This window comes from Sus scrofa, chromosome 6, assembly GCF_000003025.6.
Source record: "Sus scrofa isolate TJ Tabasco breed Duroc chromosome 6, Sscrofa11.1, whole genome shotgun sequence".
NCBI lineage: Eukaryota > Metazoa > Chordata > Mammalia > Artiodactyla > Suidae > Sus > Sus scrofa.
The window spans coordinates 31,636,615-31,661,120 of NC_010448.4; the positions used below are offsets into that span (position 1 = coordinate 31,636,615).

General features: G+C 38.2%; 1 protein-coding gene across 3 annotated transcripts in view; it reads left to right on the forward strand.

The window, feature by feature from the left end:
• Nucleotides 1-23,926, forward strand: part of RPGRIP1L (RPGRIP1 like) — a 95,604-nt gene extending 71,678 nt beyond the window's left edge. The window contains exons 23-26 of one of the 3 annotated variants that reach the window (XM_021097099.1): nucleotides 4,694-4,877; nucleotides 13,174-13,258; nucleotides 18,747-18,880; nucleotides 21,616-23,926. In XM_021097099.1, the coding sequence (XP_020952758.1) occupies nucleotides 4,694-4,877; nucleotides 13,174-13,258; nucleotides 18,747-18,880; nucleotides 21,616-21,728 (516 nt within the window). In that variant the 3' untranslated portion in view covers nucleotides 21,729-23,926. Of the gene's footprint in view, nucleotides 1-4,693; nucleotides 4,878-13,173; nucleotides 13,259-18,746; nucleotides 18,881-21,615 lie in introns of those variants that run through there. The other 2 variants (XM_021097100.1, XM_021097102.1) reach the window with 2 other exon arrangements.

Here is a 24,506-nt window from a genome sequence, read left to right on the forward strand (position 1 = left end):
CCAGATTCTACAGTATTGACCTGTCTTTGAAATAGTACTATTCAATTAAAATCTAGAATGACAAGATTTCGACAGTTAGTAATCACCAACTTCATAAAATGTAGTAGCCACAATAAGTATATGTTTAAAAAGAAAACACTAATAATTGCAGCTTCACATATTTCCGGCAACATATGTATAAAGGATATTCTGAATACATGGAGATACTGAGCATCCCTTGATTCTATATCATTAAGTATTTTTTGACAGCCTCCTATGTGCCACATCCTGGAGAGGATGTAAAATAGCACAGGATGAATAAGGTAGGGTCCTGGCCTCCAAGAACTCCAGTCTACAGAGAGAGGCAGATATGGAAGCAAATCTGTGTGATACAGTGTGACTGCAAAGTGCTGTCAGGGCCCAGAGGAAGAATCACCCCAGTCTTGGAAATCAGTAATGGTCTCAGAGAAAGAGTGCAGAATTTTTCCTGATAGAGAAGATTTCGGATGTAAAAGCTCAGCAATATAAACAGTACTCTGCAGGCCCGGGGAAATGGCTAGAGGGTAAGTTTTCAAGCAGAGAGGTGCCAAAATAAAATTAAATTAAACTAAAAAGAATTCCCTAGAGGCCTAGCAGGTTAAGGATCCATGTCACTGCTGTGGCTCAGGTCATTGTGGTGGCATGGGTTTGATCCCTGGCCTAGGAATTCCCATATGCCATGAGCATGTCCAAAAAAAAAAAAAAGAGAGAAAGGTGCTATCTTACGTGTTTGGGGTTTTTCTTTTTAGGGCCACACCCGCAGCATATGGAAGTTCCTAGGCTAGGGTTCGAATCAGAGCTGTAGCTTCCGGCCTACACCACAGCCACAGCAACATGGCATCCAAGCTGCGACTGCAACCTACACCACAGCTAACTGAACTTTTTTTCATTGATCCTTAACCCATCTTAACCCATCTTCGTGGATACTAGTTGGGTTCATTACCGCTGAGCCACAACAGTAACTCCTGATTTGTTTTTAAGAAAAGAATTCTGCCACAGGAAGAATAGTTTAGGCTGTAGGCAAGGCAGAGGGGGCAGTAGTGCTTCACCTTTCTTATAGCCATGAGAATAGAGCCACTTATTTTTTGAGTGTATACCATGTACCACTCTAGTGACAGGTGTTCCCCTCGTAGCTCAGCGGTTAATCAATGCGACTAGCATCCATGAGGATGCGGGTTGGATTCCTGGCCTCCCTCAGTAGGTTAAGGATCCTGCATTGCTGTGAGCTGTGGTGTAGGCCAGCGGCTACAGCTTTGCTTGGACCCCTAGCCTGGGAACCTCCATATGCTGCAGATGCAGCCTCAAAAAGACAAAAAAAAAAAAAAAAGGCATGACAATAGTCCCTTTGTCGCTGAGCTTACAGCCTCGTCCCACCCATCTGTCCACCTACAGTTCTACCAACCAGTTATGCTTCATAATTCTCTCTGGTTTCTTCCTCCTTATTCTATAAAAATACTTTCTTTAAAAAACAAAACAAAAACTACTTTCTAATATTAGAAAGCATTGTCTTAGTTCCTTCCTCAGATCATATGAGAACATAAAGGAGTTTCTCTTCTTTGTGGGAAAGAAACCACATCTTGTTTTGTCTCTATATCCCCAATAGCTGACAATATTGAAATATCATAAGCTTTCAGTAATTCAGTGAACCGTTGAAATATTTAAGAAGTGAAATGAACAGGAACAAGGGATCTGTGGGGTATGGTGAGTGTGAAAATGGAGATGTATAGGAATGGCTCTAGGGTCTCCTGGTTGTAGGTGACCAGGTGGACTGTGGTGTCATCCCCTGCGGTAGCAGATGTCAGAGGATGAATGAGACTGGGTGAGGGGAGCGGAAGGAGGAGAGATCATGAGTTCATTTCTGACACTGAATCGGAGTTGTATATTAATGCAGTTGATGGGCTCCCTAATCTTCAAAAACTTCATATATGATCTAGTTGAACTTTTGATTCACAGTGACATGAAAACAACCAGAATGATTCCAATGTTGAAAAATGAGTTGGCTAGCCCCACTGGGCCAAAACTTACAATATTTGGAAATTCTTTATTCAGGATATGCTTCCGTAGATATGTCCTGTTGAGAACTTAACTCTTTTTGGATTTATTTTGATTGTTAAGTTGTACCATTAAAGGAACAAAGAAATGACAACTAGTAACTCTGTCAGTTAAGTTAGAAAATTAAAAAGGACATACAGAGGTAATGAGGCTAGGGGAGGGTGTGGATAACTGAAAAAAAAAAAAAAAAACGGGACCAGAAAGAAGATAGACATCATAAAAAGAATTTTAAAACTTTTTTTTTTTTTTTTTTTTTGGTTAATATAGGGTTTTCTTTGGGTTTATTTGGTTTTGGTATTTTGTTTGTTTGACTATAACCCAAGTATCTACATTTATTTAGAGTTATATATTTGGATATAGCCTTATTTGACAGCCTAAGTTCATTCTTACAATAATGCAGATTTTCATATGGGGATTGTAGAGTTAATATATTATTAATTTCGAAAACCATTTAAATAAATTTGATTTCCCCTGCTATTTAAAAGTTCATTTGTCTCATCATTGGCTTCTGTGATAAAAAAATGTTTAAATTCCTCTCTTCGCAATGTGGAAATAACCAAGTATACCTATTTTGCCTTTTTATAGCTATTTTCTCTTAGATGTTTTATACAGAAGCAGGAATGTTTTATGTTATTGTCGTAACAATTCTAAATTTGTCAAATTACAAGTTATGTAAAAGACTTAATTATGCATTGTGCTACACTTGAACCAGAATTATAAAATATGCGTGTGCGTGGTATTTTGACAACCGCAGTACATTTTAAGAAAAAATAATATCATTTAAAATATTTTCTTTACATATTAGTCTTCAGCAAGCAGAGAAGGGCTTTTCTGAAGTGAGATTAGACAATAGAGCCAACTTCATTTTTTATGCACGTGAACGGAGAGGGCTTGAGGTTATTAGTTGAAACCGAGTAACCTTTCCAGGCTTTCATCTCTTTCTTTTCAAATTTGAATATGAAAAGCATATTCAAGTCAAAGACCATCACTTTAATGACATTTGGCAGTCATTTGATTTATTAGGTTTTAGAAAAAATTTTCCTTTAAATATTTCATCATACTATGCTAATCCTAGTAATATTGCCAGCTGCAGCCTTGTACCTGTATTAGTGGAGACAGAATGGTGTGGAATTTTCTCTGTCATCCTAGTAAAATTTCCATGAATCTACTGAATAATAAAATAACCTTATTGAAATATTCAGATTTGGGTTTTTAGTTAAAGTGTCTTAGAATACATAATAAAAGAAAATGTCTTTTGAAAGAAGGGGGTAAAATTACTTCATCAAATATTGAGGGGGTTTGACAGCAATGGAAATTGTTCTTTATGGGAATATTTTTACAATAGGGTACTTATGCTTTTCAGTTTGATTAATTATACTATATACTTTGAAATATCTAAATGTAATCACTATGGTGAATTTACACATTGATTTATGTTTAACAATGAATTCCTAAAAATTGGTGATATAAGCAAGTCAGTATCAGGATTTGTAATTATTATTTTATCATATAATTTATAGCAGCATGCCTCTGAATTTAATAAAGAGAGATTTAGTTGGGGGAATAAAGAACAAATTTTAAATTGTAAGCACAAACATTTAACTAAGGAGTTATCTTAGTTCTTAATTTTTAAGTCATGGTCTATTATTTGTTTTAAATGATTACCCAAGGAAACTATGATTAGCATATGTCTGTGACACCAAAATCTATTAAATAAGGATTGTAATGAAAATTATACAAATATATATTTTTAGTTATTCTGTAAAGATGAGATAAAAATAAATTGCAAGAAAATATATGTTAAATTATATAAAAATTTTGTTTCTTTTGTTTGAAAACTTATTACTGAATGAAATATGTTGTGGCAGGATATATAGGAGAATGAACGATAGCCCTAGTTAATATGGATTCATATAGCCACATATATTAGCATCATAGCTATAAAGTATTCAACAGGCTTTGATCTCTGAACAACCGAAACTTTCTCAGGTACCATGCAGTAAATAAAAGCAGTGATAAACATGTATTTCATTACATAGTTTGAAACAAGGCCAGCTGATAACATGTCATTCTGAAAGCAATTGGAAATGAAGATCTCACAATTTTCACTCCTGATAGACTACTAGCAGGGTATTTATAGCCTCAAATGTAAATCAGGAGACTATTGCCATGACACTGTTAACTTCAAACCCTGGGGCATTAGAAGCTCATTCTCTCTCACTCTGTCTTGAATAATCTATCATGTGTAACAAGACAGTAGTGTGCGGTGCCTTCCAAAAAAGAAATCAGTGAAGGCCAGTGCCTTCATGTTTTATTTAAAATTGCTAGTGAGGGAGTTCCCGCTGTGGCACAGTAGGTTAAGAATCTGACTGCAGTGGCTCAGGTCACTGAAGAGGTGCAGGTCGGCTCCCTGGCCCAGCGCAGTCTGGTGTTGCCACAGCTGCTGCTTGGGTCACAGCTTGGCCCAGATTCAATACCTGGCCCAGGAGCCGTGGGTGTGGCCATAAAAAATATTTAAAATTTTAAAAAATTGTTTAATAAAATAAAATTGTTAGTGAAAAAGAGTAAAGAATTCTTTGTTCATTTTGTTTCTTTATTGTTTTTTGGTTTTGTTCTTGAACAGTCATCAGAAAAAATTCAGATTGAGATCATAGCTCTAAGCCTTAATGATTCTCGACTAACTGCAGATGACACTATCCAGCGGCTGTTTGTTGAGTGTCGATTCTACACTCTTCCTGCTGAAGAGACACCAGTGTCACTTCCAAAACCCAGGAGTGGGCAGTGGGTCTACTATAACTTTAGCAATGGTATGTACAGTTCATTCGTAATGTAATGAAGGAAGCCAAAGGAACGAGAAAAAAGTACAGTCCTCTAATAGTCATATAAAATCATGAAAGTATTGTCAGAATAGATTAATAAAAGTCAAAACTGTCACTTAAGGATTAAGAAATTAAATTTATGGAGTTCCCGTCGTGGTGCAGCAGAAACAAACTAGGAACCATGACGTTGCAAGTTCGCACCCTGGCCTCATTCAGTGGGTTAAGGATCCGGCATTGTTGTGAGCTGTGGTGTAGATTGCAGATGCAGCTCGGATCTGGCATTGCTGTGACTCTGGCGTAGGCCGGAGCTCTGATTAGACCCCTAGCCTGGTAACTTCCATATGCTGTGGGTGTGGCCCTAAAAGACCAAAAAAAAAAAAGAAGAAGAAGAAGAAGTTAAATTTAGTGTACACCTAGCCCTCTGTATCCACACATTTTGCTTCTTTGGATTTGACTAAATACAGATGGAAAACACGGGTGGGGGGGAATTCCAGAAAATTCCAAGAAGGAAAAGTTGTATTTGCCATGCATGGGCAACTATTTCCATAGTATTTACATTGTTTTACATTTATTTACATAACATTCACAATGTATTGGGTTTTATAAATAATCCAAAGATGATTTAAAAGTATCCAGGAGGATGTGCACAGGTTATATGCAATACTGTGCTATTTTATATAAGGGTCTTAAACATCTTTGGATTTTGATATCTCCGAGGGTCCTAGAACCAACCCCCCTCTGATTCTGAGGGACAATTGCAATACTAAAGTTAAAAGAAAACAAAACAATGGTTTTACATGTTCCTGCTATATCACAGTATCAGTAGAAAAATGCTACCTAGGTCTACAGTTGAATTTAATCGAAAAATATATTTCAAGGGAAATAAAAGTACTGAATATTTTTATCATATGATTCAAACAAATTAATAGCTTAACTTTTTCTATGTTTCTCTTCAATGTCATTATATAGATGTTTATGTATATCTCTCCCAGTGTCTAGATGTTCAGGATTTGAATTGAGTGATATATGTTTTGACAATATCTTTTCATTTTTTAGTTCACACATCCCTTCATAGCAGGTGGGTTTTCTCTTTTAGGGCTTTATCTATCAGCTAGTTGACATGAAAGCCTGCTGGACCAGTACAGACCCAATAGGCACCCAGTAAATTCTTAGATCAACCAACTCTAAGATGTTTTTAAGTATGGTATGTATCAGTGTGTACTTAGAGAAGAGTAAAAAAAAAAAAAAAAGTCATATCAAGCTGCCATGACTGTAAGTTAAAACTGCTTATTAAATCTTCAAAAGCCCTATATTAAAACAAACCATAAAGAGGGACTGTTGGATCATCTTTAGAAAGCAGGCCATCTCATGCTAATTGAACACCAGTATTTTTTTATCAGCTTTATGAATTGCATTTTAATAACATATATAATCATGCTATTGTACCAATTGGATTACAAATACTCATGGTTACTTTGTTTTGCAGTTGGCATTTTTAGAAATACATTTATTACCTGAGATGGTCATCACAAGTATCTAGAGACCTGGTCTAGTCTGTCCCATATCCACAATTCTGACTACTTACAAAAACTTGAGCAAGGTGTTTAAATTTCATGGTTCCCTGTTTTATCTGTTGAGTGAGGTGCTAAGAACTCTTCCAGCTCAGCTTCTATAATTCTGTAATAACAAGTAAGTTGAGAAGTCATATGGAAAATAATTCATGTGGTCAGTTCAAGAATCTGATTCCTCCTTCCTTTCTTTGACTTGATCTAGCAAATATTTCTAAAAATATTTTCTGGGAGTTCCTGTCGTGGATCAGCAAGTTAAGAACCTCATGCTGTCTCTCTGAGGATGCAGGTTCAATCCCTGGCCTTGCTCAGTGGGTTAAGGCTCTGGCGCTGCCACAAACTGTGGCGTTAGGTCACAGATGCGGCTTGGATCTGGCGTTGCTGTGGCTCTGGCATAGGCTGGAAGCTGCAGCTCCAGTTCAACTCCTAGCCCAGGAACTTCCATCTGCCATAGGTGTGGCTGTAAAAAGGAAAAAAAAAAAAAGTGTTCTTTAAAAAATAAAAATAAATATTTTCCCAAGCTTCCTAGAGATCTTTTAACTAACTGCAAAATATCAGAAAAGGAAGCCATAATTACAATGTTATTAGTAATGAAAGAACTGTGTAGTCAACTAATTTTAATGAACGTATCCCCAAGAAAAGAGACGATCTCTTCTGGCTTTGTATTATTCATTGTAAAAGGTCAGCACTAGACTGGTTGGACTGACAGCAAAATTGTTTCTTAGAGATTGTACATTGAGAAACTTGGCCAGGCAGCAGAATAGATGTTTCTGTTTCCTTCAGGAGCGATGCAAATCATCGTTTGGATGAAACCTGTGGTAAATGTTCAAGTATGCTGAATTTTGTACATCCTCACATGGTAACTTAGGTCTGTTTGGGGCTTTTTGTTAGTTAATTGGTTGGGTGGTTGCCATTGATTTGTTGTTGTTGTTGTTTAATTTTTTCCTTTCACTGCAAGATACACTACTACCTAATTGGTATTTTGAGTTGCTTATGTTTCTGATAAGTTAGTCATTTGATAGCAACAAGAAAACCAATAATCCACTTGAATCAAATTTATTCGATGTCTTATATACCTTTCTGCAGCTTCTTTTCCTACCTATTTAGATTTGACTATATAGAATTTTCAAGATTAATTGAAAAGAATTTTAAGGATATTTATCTGATGAGAGGGAGAAGAATGTACTTTGTGCTTAGAAGCAAAACAATGCTGTTTTATACCTACTGTGTCTGAAAAAATGAAGTTCTACCTCATCAACAAATTTGAGAAATAATTAATATTAACCTTGTAGAAGGTTTATTTCTCATTTAAGTAGGACATGTTGAAAACATTTATTTTTTAATTATTATGTTTGCATCTCCTTTATTGCAGGGGAATCTCCTTGAATCTTTGGTTAATAAGTAACTATTTCACCTAATTATTGTAATGATTTACAATTCACTTGTTACTTGATATAAAAGGTCAATATAATATAGGCTTACATCTTCCAAATCTTATTAAATGTTAATGAAATTGATTTTATTTCCAAACAGACTTCTTAATTGAGATGGAAAATTTAAAGAACAATTAATACATTTTATCTCCTGTTTGAACACCGTATCAGTCAAAAGGTTAAGTGAACCTCACAGTGATTTTTTTTTTTTTACCCTGTATTATTACTTGAATCTATTCAAAAGGGATTTGTATACTGAGGCCTAAATTAGGTACATAAAATGTGAGGTTTAGATTAGTGATCCCCAGGATTATTCACAGCCTAATTCAGTCTTTATTAAGAGATGTTAATACCAGTTTTACCTACACAAAATATATATCCTCTTAGGGCTACTAACACTGGCGAAGAAAAAACCTAACTTGAATTCACTTGCTAGACATTGGTACAAGAACAAAATATTTGTACTTTATTGGGCTTGAAAAATTTGCTTGAAGAATGCTGAGAAAGCAAGAAAATAGTTTGGGGGAAAAAATAAGATTAATGGTAGGTCTAAAGAATGTTGTCTAGGGCTGAAAAAAGCCTTCTAGGGAAATGACAGTGGAAGAAAAAAGATTAATGAAATCATCAAAAGTTTTTATGAGACTTAGACGGATCTAGGCCTTTAGTCTCTGAGCATTGAACAGTCTATTCTGGAAAAATTAAAGCTTAATTCAGAAGATGAAAAGGATGCAGAACTTTAGATTTGTTACTACTGGGAAGAAAAACTTGGCAAAGATAAGGGCCGAGGGGCTGATAACACTTTAACACAGAAGTTATTTGAGATTCAAGGTTATCAAACCTTTATATGCTTAAACCACCTGCATTTCTTACCTCTGCCAAATGACATTGATAAAGAAAATAAAGATTTCTCCAACCTGCAGAAGGGAGGGGTATGTTTTGTTTTTGTTTTTGCTTTTTTCATTTTTTTAATTTTTATTGAAGTATATAGTTGATTTACAGTGTAGACAATTCAAGACAACTTGAATTGTCTCATGGTAGACAATTGAAGAATCAACTTAAGTATTAGGACTACTGGTTTGCATCCTTTTTTTTTTTTTTTTGTTATTCACTTTTTGGTATCATTTTTAAGACATATACTTTCCATAAATTTATATCAAAATCTAACAAGTCCTAAACAAATGTGATTTCTGATGAGAATGAAAGGTAAATAGCTTAACTTTTAGAGAGTTCTGATACATTTTATAATCACTGAATCGCTTTTAAAGGATGCCTTTGAAGTTTTGAAATGGTAGATTTTTTTTTTTTAACCATCTAATTTAGAACACTCCACCCTGGACCACTGAATTAGAAATTAGAAATTAAAGGTAAACTCAGTAATCTGCATTTTAATAAGTCCTCCAGGGATTCTGATGCACATTAAAGACTAAGAACCATTAGGCTAGATGAAGATGCCCCATCTCCACCTTGTTTTTGCAAGCAGGAGAGCTGTGGCACTTTTGGAGAACTAAGCTCTTCAGTAAGTAGTTTGAGTTTTTTGCAAAAAAGAATTTTTGAGAGTACTCAGTCAAGAGAGTTGTAAAGGCACCTGAACCAGTTGTAACCAAACAGCACCCCTTTAAGAGTGAAAGGAGAATGAAGTGGCTTCTCTTGGCAGCGTGATGGAACTCTCTCACGTTCCAGTCTGTGCTAACAAAGTGGTTGCAGCTTAAATGGCAGGAAGAATTCTGGCCTCATGTGAAAGAAGAAGACAGTACAGCGCAGAGGTTAAGAAGGCAGGCCATGGAGTAGACATTGCAGGATTCAAATTCTAGCTCTGCTACTTTTCTGACCAGGTGACCAGGGGCAAATTACTTGCCTTCTCTGGGTCTGTTTAATCCTCTGTAAAATGTGGGTCAGCATGGTTCTTAACATATGATTTGCAGTAAGGAGAGTATTGAGTACGGTGTGAAGTACATAAATAGCACTCGGATAGTGGCCATCTCTGTGTTTATCTTTGTTAAGAGAATAGCAAATACAGTGTGCTGATCAACTGGATGAAGCAGAAGGAGACAGTGTCCCAACTATATCACTTTTTACCAATTTCAGTGGTAAAGATGATTTTCTTCCTGAAATTAAATATAGAATCACCAAAGAGCAATTCTACTTTTGGAAACACACCCAAAAGAATTAAAAGCAAGGACTATGACAGATGTTTGTACACCCATGTCCATTCACAATAGCCAGAAGATGAAAACAGCCTAAGTACCCATCAAAAGACAAATGGAGAAACAAAATGTAGTGTGTGTATATGTATGTGTGTGTACATATGTATGTATATACACATACATACACATACATGCACAGGTGCCTCATTCAGTCTTTAAAAAGGAATGAAGTCTTGCATACCACAGATGAACCTTGAAAACATGCTCAATGAAAGAAGCCACACATAAAAGGACAAATATTACACGGTTCTACTTAAATGGAATATCTAGGTAGTCACATTCATAAAGACAGAAAGTAATACAGTGGTTCCGGCATGTTTGGAGGAGGAGGGAGTGAGAAGTTACTGTTCAGTGGGTGTGGAGATGATGATCAAGTTAGAGATGATGATAAAATTCTGGAGATGGATAAGTGGCGATGGTTGCAAAACCTTATGAAGGTACTTAATGCCAGTAAACTATATGCTTAAAAAGGTTAAAATGGTAAATTTTGTTACATATATTTTCCTACATTAAATTTTCAAGCCGTTGAGATTCATCAAAACTAATCTAATTTAATTGAAAGATTCTTTATTTGGGTGTTAGACTTTGTTTTTGTTTTGTTTGTTTTGTCTTACTTTTTTAGGGATGCACCCTCGGCATGCAGTAGTTCCCAGCTAATCATAGCTATAAGCTGCCGGCCTATGCACAGCCACAGCAGCACAGGATCCGAGTCACATCTGTGACCCGCACCACAGCTCACAACAATGCAGGATCCTTAACCCACTGAGCAAGGCCAGTGATCAAACCTGAATCCTCATGGTTCCTGGTCAGGTTCATTACCACTGAGCCACAACAGGAACTCCCTGGATGTTAGACTTTGAATTCAGCACCCCCCCCCTTTTTTTTTAATTTTTTTCATTTTAGTTGATTTACAATGTTCTGTCAATTTCTGCTGTACAGCAAAGTCTCCCAGTCATATTTATATAATACATTCTTTTTCTCACATTATTCTCCGTCATGTTCCATCACAAGTGACTAGATATAGTTACCTGTGCTGTATACCAGTATGTCATTGTTTATCCCCCCAGTCTTTTTTTTTAATCACTGAGATTACCCTTGTCTTCAAGCAATATAGACCACTATAGTTAATAATACTGTAGCGTATATTTACAAGTTGCTAAGAGAGTAAAAGAAATTATAACCATGTAAAGTAATAGATGTTAACTTACTGTGATAAACATTCTGTAGTATATACATATATCAAATGATTATGTTGTACACCTAATACTAGTATAATGTTATATGTAATTTATATCTCAATATAATGGAGAAAAATTATCCCCCTCAAAAGTATAGACCAGAGTTCCCACTGTGGCACAGAGGGTTAAGAATAATTAGAGCGGCTCAGGTCACTAAAGAGGCATGGATTCAGTCCCCATCCCTGGGTTCAGGGATCGAGCAATGCCACAGCTGTGGCTCAGGTTCAATCACTGGCCCGGGAACTTCCATATGCCACAGCTGTGGCTATAGAATTTTTTTTTAATTTTCAAATTGTAGACACTATGGCTTAAAAACTGTACACCTCTGAACTCAAAGGATATATTCTACCATATCTTGAATGGTAATCAACAGCAAATGCAAAAAAAAAAAAATAAAATCCCATTTGGAAAAAGGATCAAATTTAGCTTGGTGTATTGGTGGCCAAAATGAGGTCCCCTCTCCTAGCATTAGTGGAAAAGCACGACTTTTTAGCATTGATATGTGCTAAAACACTCTATTTACAGAATTTACAAGAACCTTTGTCTTTTTCAATTCCTGAATAATTGGTCACGTTATATATATTCCATATAATTGGCCACATTTACTAATATGGTACCAGGCAAAGAGTGATAAGCGAAGAGATGCTGTTTGACCTTGGTTCTTCCTTCTCTGTGACTGCTAGCACACCCCTACACAGGCCTTTGTGCCTCTGACCATGCATGCCTGAATCAGAGCCCAGCATGTGCCGTCTTTGGCCCTCAGTTAATATTTGCTCAACTCAGCAAACGATTAAATGAGTTGATAGCATCATAATTTGAAACTGAACTCAAACTATCCAGGGAAAGATTGTCAGTGTGAAATATGTTTGTTCCCAGCAGACTCTGGCTTTAGAATTGTCATGGTATCTTCACTCTTTATATATTTTTGATCAGGGATAATCTCTAAATTGAGATCTGGTCACAAGAGAGACTTGAGCTCCAAAAATGGCATCTGGCCATTTTGAAGCTCAAGAAATATCTTCAAAAGCTAAGGCATAGCTGAAAGGCTGCCAGGCTGAGAAAAAAATAATCAGGATGAGAACTGGAGTGTTCACACACTTGAGATGCCTTTTTCCCGAAGTGCAGACACTTATTTACAGTTCCACGTGTTCGCCGCCTTCTTCCTGGTGGGAAGAGTGAGTCAGTTATCTTGTATTTCAGCTAAGTAAAGTCTAGCCACATTCCTGCATGCCAACACGTACCTTCAAAATCCAAAGACAAACTTCACACCCTAAAAAGCCTTTCTCTCCCTTCCGCCGCATTTTTCTCCAATAGCCCCCACCCAAACACCAGCAAACGTCAGCCTGTGGGTTTCCTCAACCCAGTGCTGTAGGATGCCTCTTTTATTGCATGTTGTGGCAGGAGAGAAGGATTAAATTACTGGGCTGTCAGGGAGGACAAGCTCTATGCCATATATTATCATTATCACTCGCTCCTTGGGTGAAAGAAAATGCAGTAAATCCCTCGAATACAAAGCAATAAAGACCGCTGGCTTCTGCTGTCATGACTGCCACTGCCATTAACAGGCAGTGACAGCGATGTGGCACTCTTAGATGTTGCTTGTATCCTTTCTGACAGTGTGCACATAAACCTGCCAGTGACATGACATTAGATCACATGACTATTCAGATTTGATTCTGGTTTCCAGTGCTGCTTTCTTTTCCCAGGCATACAAGTGAGGTGGCATGACTTGCGTCTCTAAAAACAGGTATTTATACAAATACAGAATGGTACTAATGTAGCATTTTCCTCAGTGACTTCTTTTTGTGGATTTTTTTTTTTTTTTTTTTTTTTTGGTTTAGTGATCTACGTGGATAGAGAAAACAACCAAGCAAAGAGAGACATCTTAAAAGCTATTCTGCTAAAACAAGAGATGCCAAACAGAAGGTAATTTTAAGCATTCTCAATTACCTAATGGTTTATATAAAGTAGATCTCCACAGTGTGCTATGGTGGAAAAAAAGCCTGATGAAGAAGTGGAACACCTGGCTTCCCTGTGGCATTCTATGACCTTGAATAAGTATGTGGCTTCTCTGAGTCTTTTTCCTCCTAGAAACATAGTCATCCTGCCTACCATACAGAGTATGATCCTACAGTGCTTTGCAAACCAAAAGATAGTACAGTGTAGTATATCAAGTATCCTGTTAGCATTGTAGTGTAACTGTGGAGCGCCTAATAGTGTGCCAGGAGGGGGCGCTCTGGACTCAATGGCTGGAATATAAATTGTTCCACCAGCTCCTAGCTATCTGACCTCAGACAGCCACCACGTACCTCACTTTCTGCATCTGTAAAATGGAGACGATAATACCATATAGAGTGATTGTGAGGGTTAAAGAAGATGATAAATGTAAGATGAATAGAATAGCACTGGGCATGTAACACTTGCACAGCAAGTATTCATAACAGTCATTTTAGGTAGTAGTAATATTATTTGTAGTAGATCACCAGCCTTTCAGACTAATTTTACCATACATAACAGTTTAATAATTGATCACTTCATATTATTTTTTAATGCTTTGGAGAAGGTATTTGAACAGGACACTTGCACACTTGGCTGGTAGAGAAATTATAGCCTTTTAAGTTTGTGCTTTTGAGTGAATCCCATCCATACAGTCTGAGGAGTTATCTAAATGCTGCCTGTTAACCCCTGAGCTGGGCTTTGCCTGACACCCCTAGGCTGGCTCATCCCCCTTGGCCTGGGTGGACCCTTTATCTTTCTGTTATCCTCTTCTCCTTGCCTTTATGGCCAGTAGATGACATAGCCTCTCACTGCCTCAATATCTTTCTATTATCCTCTTCTCCTTGCCTTTATGGCCAGTAGATGACATAGCCTCTCACTGCCTCAAAGATGAGCTTACCCCACCACCTGAGAAAGAGACTCAGCTTCTTTTCCCCCCTGCAGGTTGTGAAATGAATGTTAAAGACATTATAGAAGTTCCCATCACGGCTCAGTGGAAACAAATCTGACTGGCATCCATGAGGATGCAGGTTCAATCCCAGGCCTCGCTCAGTAGAAGGATCCAACGTTGCCGTGAGCTTTGATGTAGGTTGCAGATGCAGTATGGATCTGGTGTTGCTGTTGCTGTGGCATAGGCCGGCAGCTGTAGCTCCAATTCAACCCCTAGACTGGGAACCTCCATATGCCAAGAGTGCAGCCCTAAAAAAACAAAAAGAAGAAAAGAAAAAAAAGACACTATAGTTTTCGAAAGAGTTTCCAAACTAGCATTTAATGTTCTGTTTCATGAAAGAAGACTGCAATTCTTAGCTCTTAGGATCCGATAGTAGGTTTTTCATTAACTCCCTGAAATGTATGTAATATTTCCTTGGATCTTACATAATTCTGAAGAAAGGATGGGAAAACCCTGTTCATTACCTTGAGGTTCTGTTTTTCCCTGGTTGGTAGATAATCACTCAAGTTATACTTACTTTGTAGACTTGAGCTTCTTTCAAGGCTGCCTCGGATACCACCAGTCCCCCGGGGTATCCCAGGTCACTAGTGACTAAACAGCACTGGCCATGTCATCTGCTTCTCTGCGGCCAGCAAACTGGGTCACCACTATCCAGGTCTGAGGTGTAAAATTTTTTTTAAAAAATGTAACTGTAATGAACCCCTACTCTCTCATCACTGTTTCCCTAAAAATCTCAACACTCCACAGAGACACAAATATTCATGTAATTTTAGAGAAACACTGCAAGGGAGTGACTGACTCAGGGCCGATGACAGTTGCATGAGTGCCAGCCGTGCTCCTGTGACTGCCATGGCTGGGATGGGGCCCTCGCGGGAGAGAGAAGCCCTGTCCCACTTCTCTCTCTTGACAGTATCATTTCCTTAAGGAAAAAAAAGGAATTTACATTTTTCCACAGCAAAAGACAATTGTTATTCCAGTGAATGTTCTCACCTTTTCTAAATAGTCCAAGGTCACATTACGTAAAGTACCTCCCAGTTTATAAGAATTCATTTTCTCAGAAAGCAGCCCTCTTGAATATTGGTGATAACTTGTAGAGCCACCATTAGCGAAGCCTGGCCAATCTTCCCTCCCCATAAAATTATGTGCTTTGTATAGTTCCTTTGCATTCTACCCCCTGGCTATATTTGCAAATATACACGTGTCACTTTAAAAGGGAGTCAACACATTGAAATAGGAGTTTAAAAATTATTTGGAATGAAGTATTTCAGGAGTCCCCGCTGTAGTGCAGTGGGTTAAGCTTCCAACTGCTGCGCTCAGGTCACTGTGGAGGCACAGGTTCGATCCCCAGCCCAGCACAATGGGTTAAAGGATCCCACATTGCCATGCTGCAGCCAACGGCCACAGCTGTGGCTCTGATTCAATCCCTGGCCTGGGAACTTCCATATGCTGTGGGTGCAGCCGGCCATTTAAAAAGAAAAAGAAAAAATGAAGTATTTAAGAATAAGGAAAGAATAAAAAATGTTAAGTGACCTACAGAGTTCAGTTCCTTGTGGTTTCCCAAGTAACTGCAAGTGACGTTTGAGGTCTATATCGTGAGGCCCAGCACAAGACCTGCCTCCTCCAGTCAGCCATCCCCAAATGAGCCAGCCTTTAATGAGGACCTCTGTTTTGTAGTTCACATAATAATTCTACACATATTTATGTTCCCTACATAAGTATCAGGAGCTACACTGCTGAACAGAAGGATGTCTCTGCACCCCTGGAGCTTACATCCCACTGAGGGAGACAGACAACGAGTAAACACATAAACCAATTCCATTTTACAGTAGGTACTAGAAGAAAGCTGAACAAGAAAAAATAAGCAAAAGGAAAGCTAGAATAGAAAATTGCAGTGAAGGCAAACCTCAGGCGATGACAGGTAAGCTGGTTGAATCAAGTTATGAGCAGCCCTAGGAAGGTCGTTCCAGGCAGAGGCAATTCCAGGCAGGACGGAAGATGGAAAAGTGTGTTCTTAGGACCTGGCGGGGGAGACCTGCAGGAGGGAGAGGTGGGATGCAGAGGGGCAGCAGCCCGTGGGGCACTTTCTGTGGAGACCTCCATCCACCTGGATGCCAGGCATCCACCGTCTGTGTATGTCCAGGTCCACAGACTGTACGCCTCAGCACGTAAAGCAAGGTTCTGCCTCTGTGTCTCCGCAGGGCTAAAGGTAAGATAGATGCGCCTGTGTGTCTGTGTGAGTATATGTACAGTTTGGCCTAAGCCAAGCTGTAATTTTTTAGGTTTGTTTTTTTTTTTTTTTTCTTTTTTTTTTTTTAGTTATTTTAATGTACCTTTCTCCTTTTGCAGCTCAACTTCAGTTTCTTAATTTTGGACATCTTATTTTGTTCTCTAAACAATTTAAAGCCAGAAATAAATTGTATCTTCTTGTGTTTCGCCCTGTTTCTGGGCATTAGAAGGGTTTCCCCCCACCCTTTTTTGCCAGAATTCTCATATATTCAGTGGAAATAATAGCCTGCATTTGTAAAGTGATATAGATATGATCCTTAGGGAGTTCACTTCATGACTCAGCAGTTAACAAACACGACTAGGATCCATGAGGATGCAGGTTCGATTCCTGACCTCGCTCAGTAGGTTAAGGTTCCAGCATTGCCATGAGCTGTGGTGTAGGCCACAGAGGTGGATCAGATCCTGTGTTGCTGTGGGTGGTGTAGGCCAGCAGCTGTAGCTCTGATTCAACCCCCAGCCTGGGAACTTACATATGCTGCAGGTACGGCCCTAAAAAGCAAAAAAAAAAGATATGATCTTTAGATATGAAGACATTATATAAAGATAAAATTTATTATTATTACAGTCTGTGTAGCCTGTATTTTTTTCTGGAAGCCTTGTAGGTGTAATTGCATCAAAGATCACTTCCAATTCCTGTTCTTTTAAGTGTATTCATTTTAGGGCAGTTTCTTTCATCATTGTTCTTCTTGATTAATTGACTGATAGAGTCATTGTATAATTTGGGTGTCTCAGTTTTCAACTGAAGGAAGCCTTTCCCATGTCATTATTATCTCTCCCCTTAGAAATGTGGAACCTGAAGGAGCCCTACCTAGGTTAAAAATAGTCATAATAAAAGAGCAAATATTTACTCGATGCTTACTGAGTTCCAGGCACTGTTTCCATGTATCATCTCATTTGATCCTCACAAGAGCCTCTGAATTGTTCCTATTTTACAGATAGGGAAGCTGAGATCAGAGAGGTTAAGTGATTTGTACAGGGTCACATAGCTAATTGGTAGGAAGGCAGAAATTTGAACCCAGAATGGATGCCCTTAACCACTCCATCTTAATCCCTCTATTTTATGCATCATATAAAATATCCGTCTTATTCACGTGCAGCACAGGATCTGCACTCTTCCCAATTACACAAGTATTGTGTAAATAAGCATTACCTTTGGTTTCAACCTAAGGGATTTCTATTTTCTAATCAAAATGTATTGCTAGCTAAAAACAAGTACTTAGTTAAGGAATGAAATGTTGACTACTTATTTTTAGCAAATTATTTTAAAATGCTGTCATGTTTACCGGTAAGTGCTTGAAGGATTTTACTTGTGCATATTTTTCAAGGCATGATGTTCTCAGAGACTTAGATTTTTACCTAAGAATGTTATCTAAGAAGCAAGTTTCTTGTTTTGTTTCTGATTTGGGATGGATACATTTTGAAAATGGTTAAAATGGTAGTTTACAAGCATTCATGGTTTAAGCTATGCTGCCAAGACATATCAAAAGAGTACTTAACTGTAAATTCCTGTCATTTGGTCAATCCAAATGTGTTTGGCCTGAACACAAGCCACTAATTCAAATCAGTTCCATCATAACCCTACAATTATGTGTCTAAAAGTAAAATAAAACTTGGATGCTATGATTGTAAGTTAAAAGATTGCTGAAGTAATACAAACATTTCATATAGCTGTTGGGCAAAGCTGTAACATTTATCTAACATAATTCCGAATATATAGAACACAGTTGGAAAAATTGCTTAGTAGTCACTCCAAAGCTGTGCATTCATTTCTATAGAAAATGTTGCATTTAGGTGGAAAATGCTTCCCTAACCTCCATGGTCTTTTTTCACTTGATCCTTTTAGCCTTAGAAGTAGACGTGTCAAAATACGATCAGATAGTGCATAATAGAGTGAACATCTGGTTCTTCTCTTTGCCTAGTAATTTTCTCAGATTCTAGACTTAAATGGTAATCAGTGCTTAGAAAAGTGGATTAGTGTTCATGTGAAGGCTGAGTGTGCTATAATAATTCTAATAGTTCATATAATAACTTATCTAACCTAATATAATTTTCTTTTTATTGGAATAATTGGAAACTTGGAGATTTCACAGTTAGAGATAAAAACCCATTCGGGGGTTTTGTTCCGTGGTGATTTTTTTTTTCTCACTTTGTAGTGATGTTCTCTGTCCTTCCCCTTCTCAGCGTCCGCTTCACTGTGGTCAGTGACCCCCCAGAGGATGAGCAGGATCTGGAGTGTGAGGACATTGGCATGGCTAACATTGACCTCGCTGACATGTTCCGGGAAGGGAGCGACATCATCGAGCAAAATATTGACGGTACGGGTGGAAGTGTTGCTCAATCTGTACAACCAGCAATTGCTGAAATCCAAATTCTTTATTAAAACCTTTCTGCTGGCTTCAGAGATTTCGAGTCACACATTAGCTGAATCCTTTGCAACGCAAGCTGTCTTTTTGCAAAGCTGGAGTCCCCTCCCTACATCCCCCTCTGACCCTCCCCTTCTGCCTTCCCTTGAATCAACAGAAATTTAAAAATAATTTATTGCATTTCACAAGGAATTATTCATTGTGTGAGTATGGGGGGTTGTGTGTGTGGCAAAAATTCAGCCATTGGATTTTTCTAATGTTGTTTATGGAAGCCTCATGCTGTCAAGCCTTGCTTCAGCTAAGGCATGTTATTCTGAGTGATCATTATAGTGTCTTTTGCAAGGCTTCTCTTTAATTCAGTTTTACAGTTCAGCAGTACAGTCACTGCAAATAACTGAGTGGTTTTAGCCACTTGTTTCCCATTGGGATTCAGGGAGGAGTGAGGGATTCCTGATAAAAAGTGCTCTCCTAGGTTTTCACATCACCAGGTATGCGTCCCAGCAATGCCTGATTTCCACTCTTTATCCTTAAGTGCCATATCTAGAACATGCTGAAGGAGTTGTACTTTACGGAATCAAGACAAAAAAAAAAATCATAATCAGGGGTGGCCTAGGCTATACAGTAAGTGGAGAAATGAGACTGAGTTCTCCTCTCATTTGTTAAGTCAGCAGAGCCATCCACCACCGGGAAAATGTACACGGTTTGTTTACTCATTTATCCATGCATTAAATGAACACTTAATTGAACATCTCTTAAGTGCCAGGCACTCTGCTCTCACCGTAGTTGGGTAGTTGGCGTAGTTCAGATGTTAAGCTGCTTGTCAAGCTGGATATGTATCCAGTGCTCCAAGGTTAGGATCAAGCCAAATAACTAACCAAATTAGACCAAGGAACCAAATTAGGAACCTATTCTGGGAAATTTTATAAATGATACATATCACATACACAATCACAACTTTGGCAGGCGTAGAAGTAGAAGATGAGAGGATTAAAATATTAGCCTAAATCCTATTAAAGACACCCAGAACCAAGAGAGTCTGACAAAAATGATCAAAATGATCTATGCTTTATATTCTTAATCTTTTCTCCAGTCAGTCCTCTTTGGAAACCCATCTTCTCTTTCTGCAAGACCACATGGGACTACCCTGATTTGATATAAACAGCTCTTGTGGCCTTGTTCTGGGAAAGAATCAGAAAATTAAACACTGGTCCCATCAAGTGTTTTATGCTTTGCTCCATGCCAGATGTAGAAGTGAGATGTCCCAAAAAGAGGCAACTTGGCAGTGTGTTGGGGACCACTTGTGCCCCTGCAATCTTCTTGCTTGCTCATTTATCCACCTAAGTCATTGTATACTACATTTTATCTGAAGGTTTCCTTACAGATTTTCTTGGAATTAAACATACACACAGGCGTTCCCTCCATGGTGTAGTGGGTTAATAATCCAGCCGCAGCGGCTTGAGTTACTGCAGAGATGTGAGTTCGATCCCAGTGGGTTAAAGGATCCGGCATTGTCGCAGCTGTGGTATGGGTCACAGGTGTGGTTCAGATTCAGTCCCTGGATGAGAAACTTGCATATACTGCAAATGTAGCCAATAAGTAAATAAATACACACATACACACACACACACACACACATTGAAAGTTCTAGGAAAATAAAGAAGACACTATATGGACTCATAAGTGCTATCAGACTTAACAAAGTCGAAAATTCTGGCCTTGAGTCACTAGTGGGTATCACCGTTCCCAGAGGGATGGGATCCCAGGTACTGAATCAGCGTCCCATTCGGCCCCCAACATAGTGCTCAGAGGATTATCAAGCAGTCGGCTTCGATACACAAGTTGTGCCCAGAAAAGCCCACAGACACTCAAAATTTTACATCTATTTTCCTGCAGCCTCATTCATAGACCCTCAAAGCTAATCCATAGACCTTAAAGTGTGGGTCTGCCAGTTTAACTTTTTCTAATTTCACATGTAATCTATTTTAAATGGAATGTTTTCCTTAGAAAGATAAATAATCATTCCCAATTACGATCATGTACCTTCTTTACAGGAGGTTGCCACTGTGCTATTTGTGTTTTTGTCTTTTAAGGCTGCACCCACGGCATATGGAGGTTCCCAATCGGAGCTGTAGCCGCTGGCCTACACCACAGCCACAGAAACTCGGGATCCGAGCCATGTCTGCCACCTACACCACAGCTCACATCAACGCCAGATCCTTAACCCACTGAGGGAGGCCAGGGATCGAATCTGCATCCTCATGGATGCTGGTAGGGTTCGTTAACCACTGAGCCATGATGGGAACTCCTGATATTTATTAATAATGCTGTTAGAACAAATTCTTCATTGTCCTATCTTGATCCCTTTGATCCCTTTTAGACTTTATTTCTTGCTAAGAAATTCTGATTCTGTGTGGCAACCATTATCCCGTAGCCTTTCCACTAGATAAACTTTTGGATTAGGTCATTAGTTTTAACTCTGCAGGCAGTATGTATACACACATGCAGTGCATCTACAATGTGTATCTTTATACACACACGGCAAGCTTTAGGTTTTAGATTTCTGAGATACCAGTGAATTTTGGACTTTTATAGAGCTGTTTTCATCCTTTTGACTACTGTTGCAGCTAGGCTATCTGAAGAAAAATCTGTTGAATGATATTAACACTTGTCTGCTCTTGTCTCCCTAGTTTTGGACACTCGAGCAGATGGTGGAAGTATTGGCAAGCTCAAGGTAACAGTCAGAGCACTCGATGCCCTACGGTCTGTCTACGAGCAATACAGAGATGACTTGGAGGCTTGAAAGAAACTGGTCCAGAGGCATCGCCTACTCCTGAGTAAATGCTCACATGAAAGCACTTAGACGAGATTTTTGTAATTACTCTGGTGTATATAATCTATAATTCATGGGGAGCTGGGAGGGGGGAGGCCTGAGTTTGAAGTGTTCAAGTTTTGTGTACTTTTTCATTTGTTTATTTTTCTAGTCCCTCCTTCCCAGGACTGCCGACCCTCAGGACTTAAGTTCTCCACAGTGGGCAGCACCTTCTCAATAATTTATACCTACATGATAGCATGAGAAAGTCTATTTGCATTTTCAACATTCTTATGAAGAACTGAAATGCAATTCCCATTTTTATTTTTAATAAGCAAAAAAGCATAAATCTTAGAAAACCGATGAAAAAGAAATACTTTTATGTTATCCCTAATTGTCCCCCTAAATGGAATGTCTGTGATTAGCCTCATTAAGAGTTTTATACTGTGAAGATTTTATTAGAAGCAATATATGAAAATTACTTGGATTAATGTGTTAATCTTCCTCTTTAAAATGCTAATATCCATTTTATGCACATTAAAGCTCAGTATGCATTTTCTTTGATGCGTGCCGTTTCCATCAATTAAATATAAAGAATGAGACTTGGCACCAACTTATTAAATTACTGCAAGTTTTTTTTTTGTTTGTTTTTCTTTCTTAAAAAGTACAGTTCTTATTTTTATTATTTTCATGTATTGGTAATGGCAACATAGGGTCCAGGAATGTGTGTATGTAAAGAAGAGATAGATATATACACATGAAACTTACAGTTTGAAAACCTAGCTTATGATGTAGAAAAAAAAAATTAAAAATAAGGCTCAAATTCTGATATGCTTCGTTAGACCTGAAAAGGAGTATCTTTTTATCATTTTTTAAAATTTACATCAAGCTTATACAATGCTAGGATGTATCTGGATAACCAGATCCTCGAAAAGCAGCTCAGAAAGTTAATTTTCTAGCTTTTTCTCAATCTCACTGAAGGATTTAATTGATATTTTTAATGGAGCTGTGAATCAATGCTGCAAAGGAATTGTCTCTAGAGGTCTAGGATATAATGCATTTCATTTTTTAATTTACTTTTTTATTTGTCATTTTCTTCAAAGGATTTTTATAGGCCGTAGGTTTTCGCTGTTTGCAAACAGGCTATGTTCCTTCTTAAGCATATGTAAAGTATTCAGGGAGATAAGTAATTTATTAAAATCTACCTAATTTGCCGTGATATATTAAATCTCTGCTTCAGTGATCACAGACCATTTCATTTAGAGAATTAGGCATTCTCTCTTTGTGTGATTAAAGCTCTGGAAAATGAGTTCTTTGCTCCTATTTGTGAACATTCAAAGCCTGCTAATGGCAAGAAGATGGAATAGATTATGAGACAATTCATTACAGTTCAACAGAAAAAAAAAAGCAGCTATAATGCAAAAATGCAAGTATGAATATCTGCATATAGTTTGAACCATCTGTGCTCTAATGGCTTCAATAATGACTCTCGTCTTTAGGAGACTTTGAAATGACATCCGTACAATATTAATTTGTTGATGTACATTGTGGAACCAGTAGAGTATGATCTGACCACAGAAATCTATAAATTCTCTCTCTACCATTGGGCCTCCCTGTCTGGGGCCTGCCATCTCCGAGAAGAATCTTGCTCTCGTCAAACTCTGCAAATCTTCACAGCAACTCATTCCTCTGGAACCTTCTAGAGACCGCAAACATCTGCAGACTAAACCTCTCCAATCCTAGTAAACAGCCACATGTTTGTTGTCACTTCAGCTGGCTCTGAGCTCATCTTTTTGGCCTCTCTTTCTAGCTTTCTTTGGCTTTGAGCAGTTACAGTGTCATTAAGGCCCGTAATATTCCCTGCAGTAATTTAAAACAGCCCGATTATACCCTGGGATTAACTGAGTGGTTTTTGAGACATTTATTGTGGTCTTCTCCCAGGAGGTTTGTGTTATTGTTTTAAAACGTTACATCCCAAACTTAATACCCTCTCTGCAGGGAGAAGACTGGATTGTGCTGACTTCTTATGATCTTTGAGTGGAAAGAGCAAGTTTTTATTAGAAAACTTCTGCGATCTAGTCAGTGGTGTAGCATGTACACCTCCGGTAACATTAGAGAATTAGCCATATTTCTGTCATGTTCATGTGGACCATAACAGGTTATTAAAGATTCCTTTTCTAGTTTTAAAATACTCGGCTTCAAGCTACATGAATTTTCACAAAACTAATTCTCATGAGTAGTTGAAGAGCTGCTGACACATTTTGAAGGGGATAAGCGGTGTTGGATGCTTCAGGTGGGTTTCGTGATCTGGTCTGAGAAGAGTTTTTCGTTTTGTTTCATGATGACCTGAGCTCATTGACACGTTCACCCCCTTTTAGGATACAGAGCAATGGCTTTCTCTTGGCCATCCAAGCCTGATCCATTAAATATGGCTTAAGGGTGGAGGGGGCCTTGCCACACAACACCCCAGTTTAAGGTAATTGCTTATGTGAACATACAGCTGTTGGTGTAAACGTACACTCAGAACTTTGGGGGGCTGAAATGCTTTTAGTTTGGAAATATAAATAGAGATGTGATGTGGTATGTGGGAGAGTGTATTTTACATGTTTTTTGCCTACTGTAGTAGAAATGTTGAATTCCTAGCCACTGTCATGAGAAGCAGTTGACAAAAATAAGTTTTATGGTTTCCAGTGTGGTTTACGCAGAGAACATTTCTCTTCACTCTCAGTTTCAACATGTTTTCTAAATTATCATGGTTTATTGCCATTT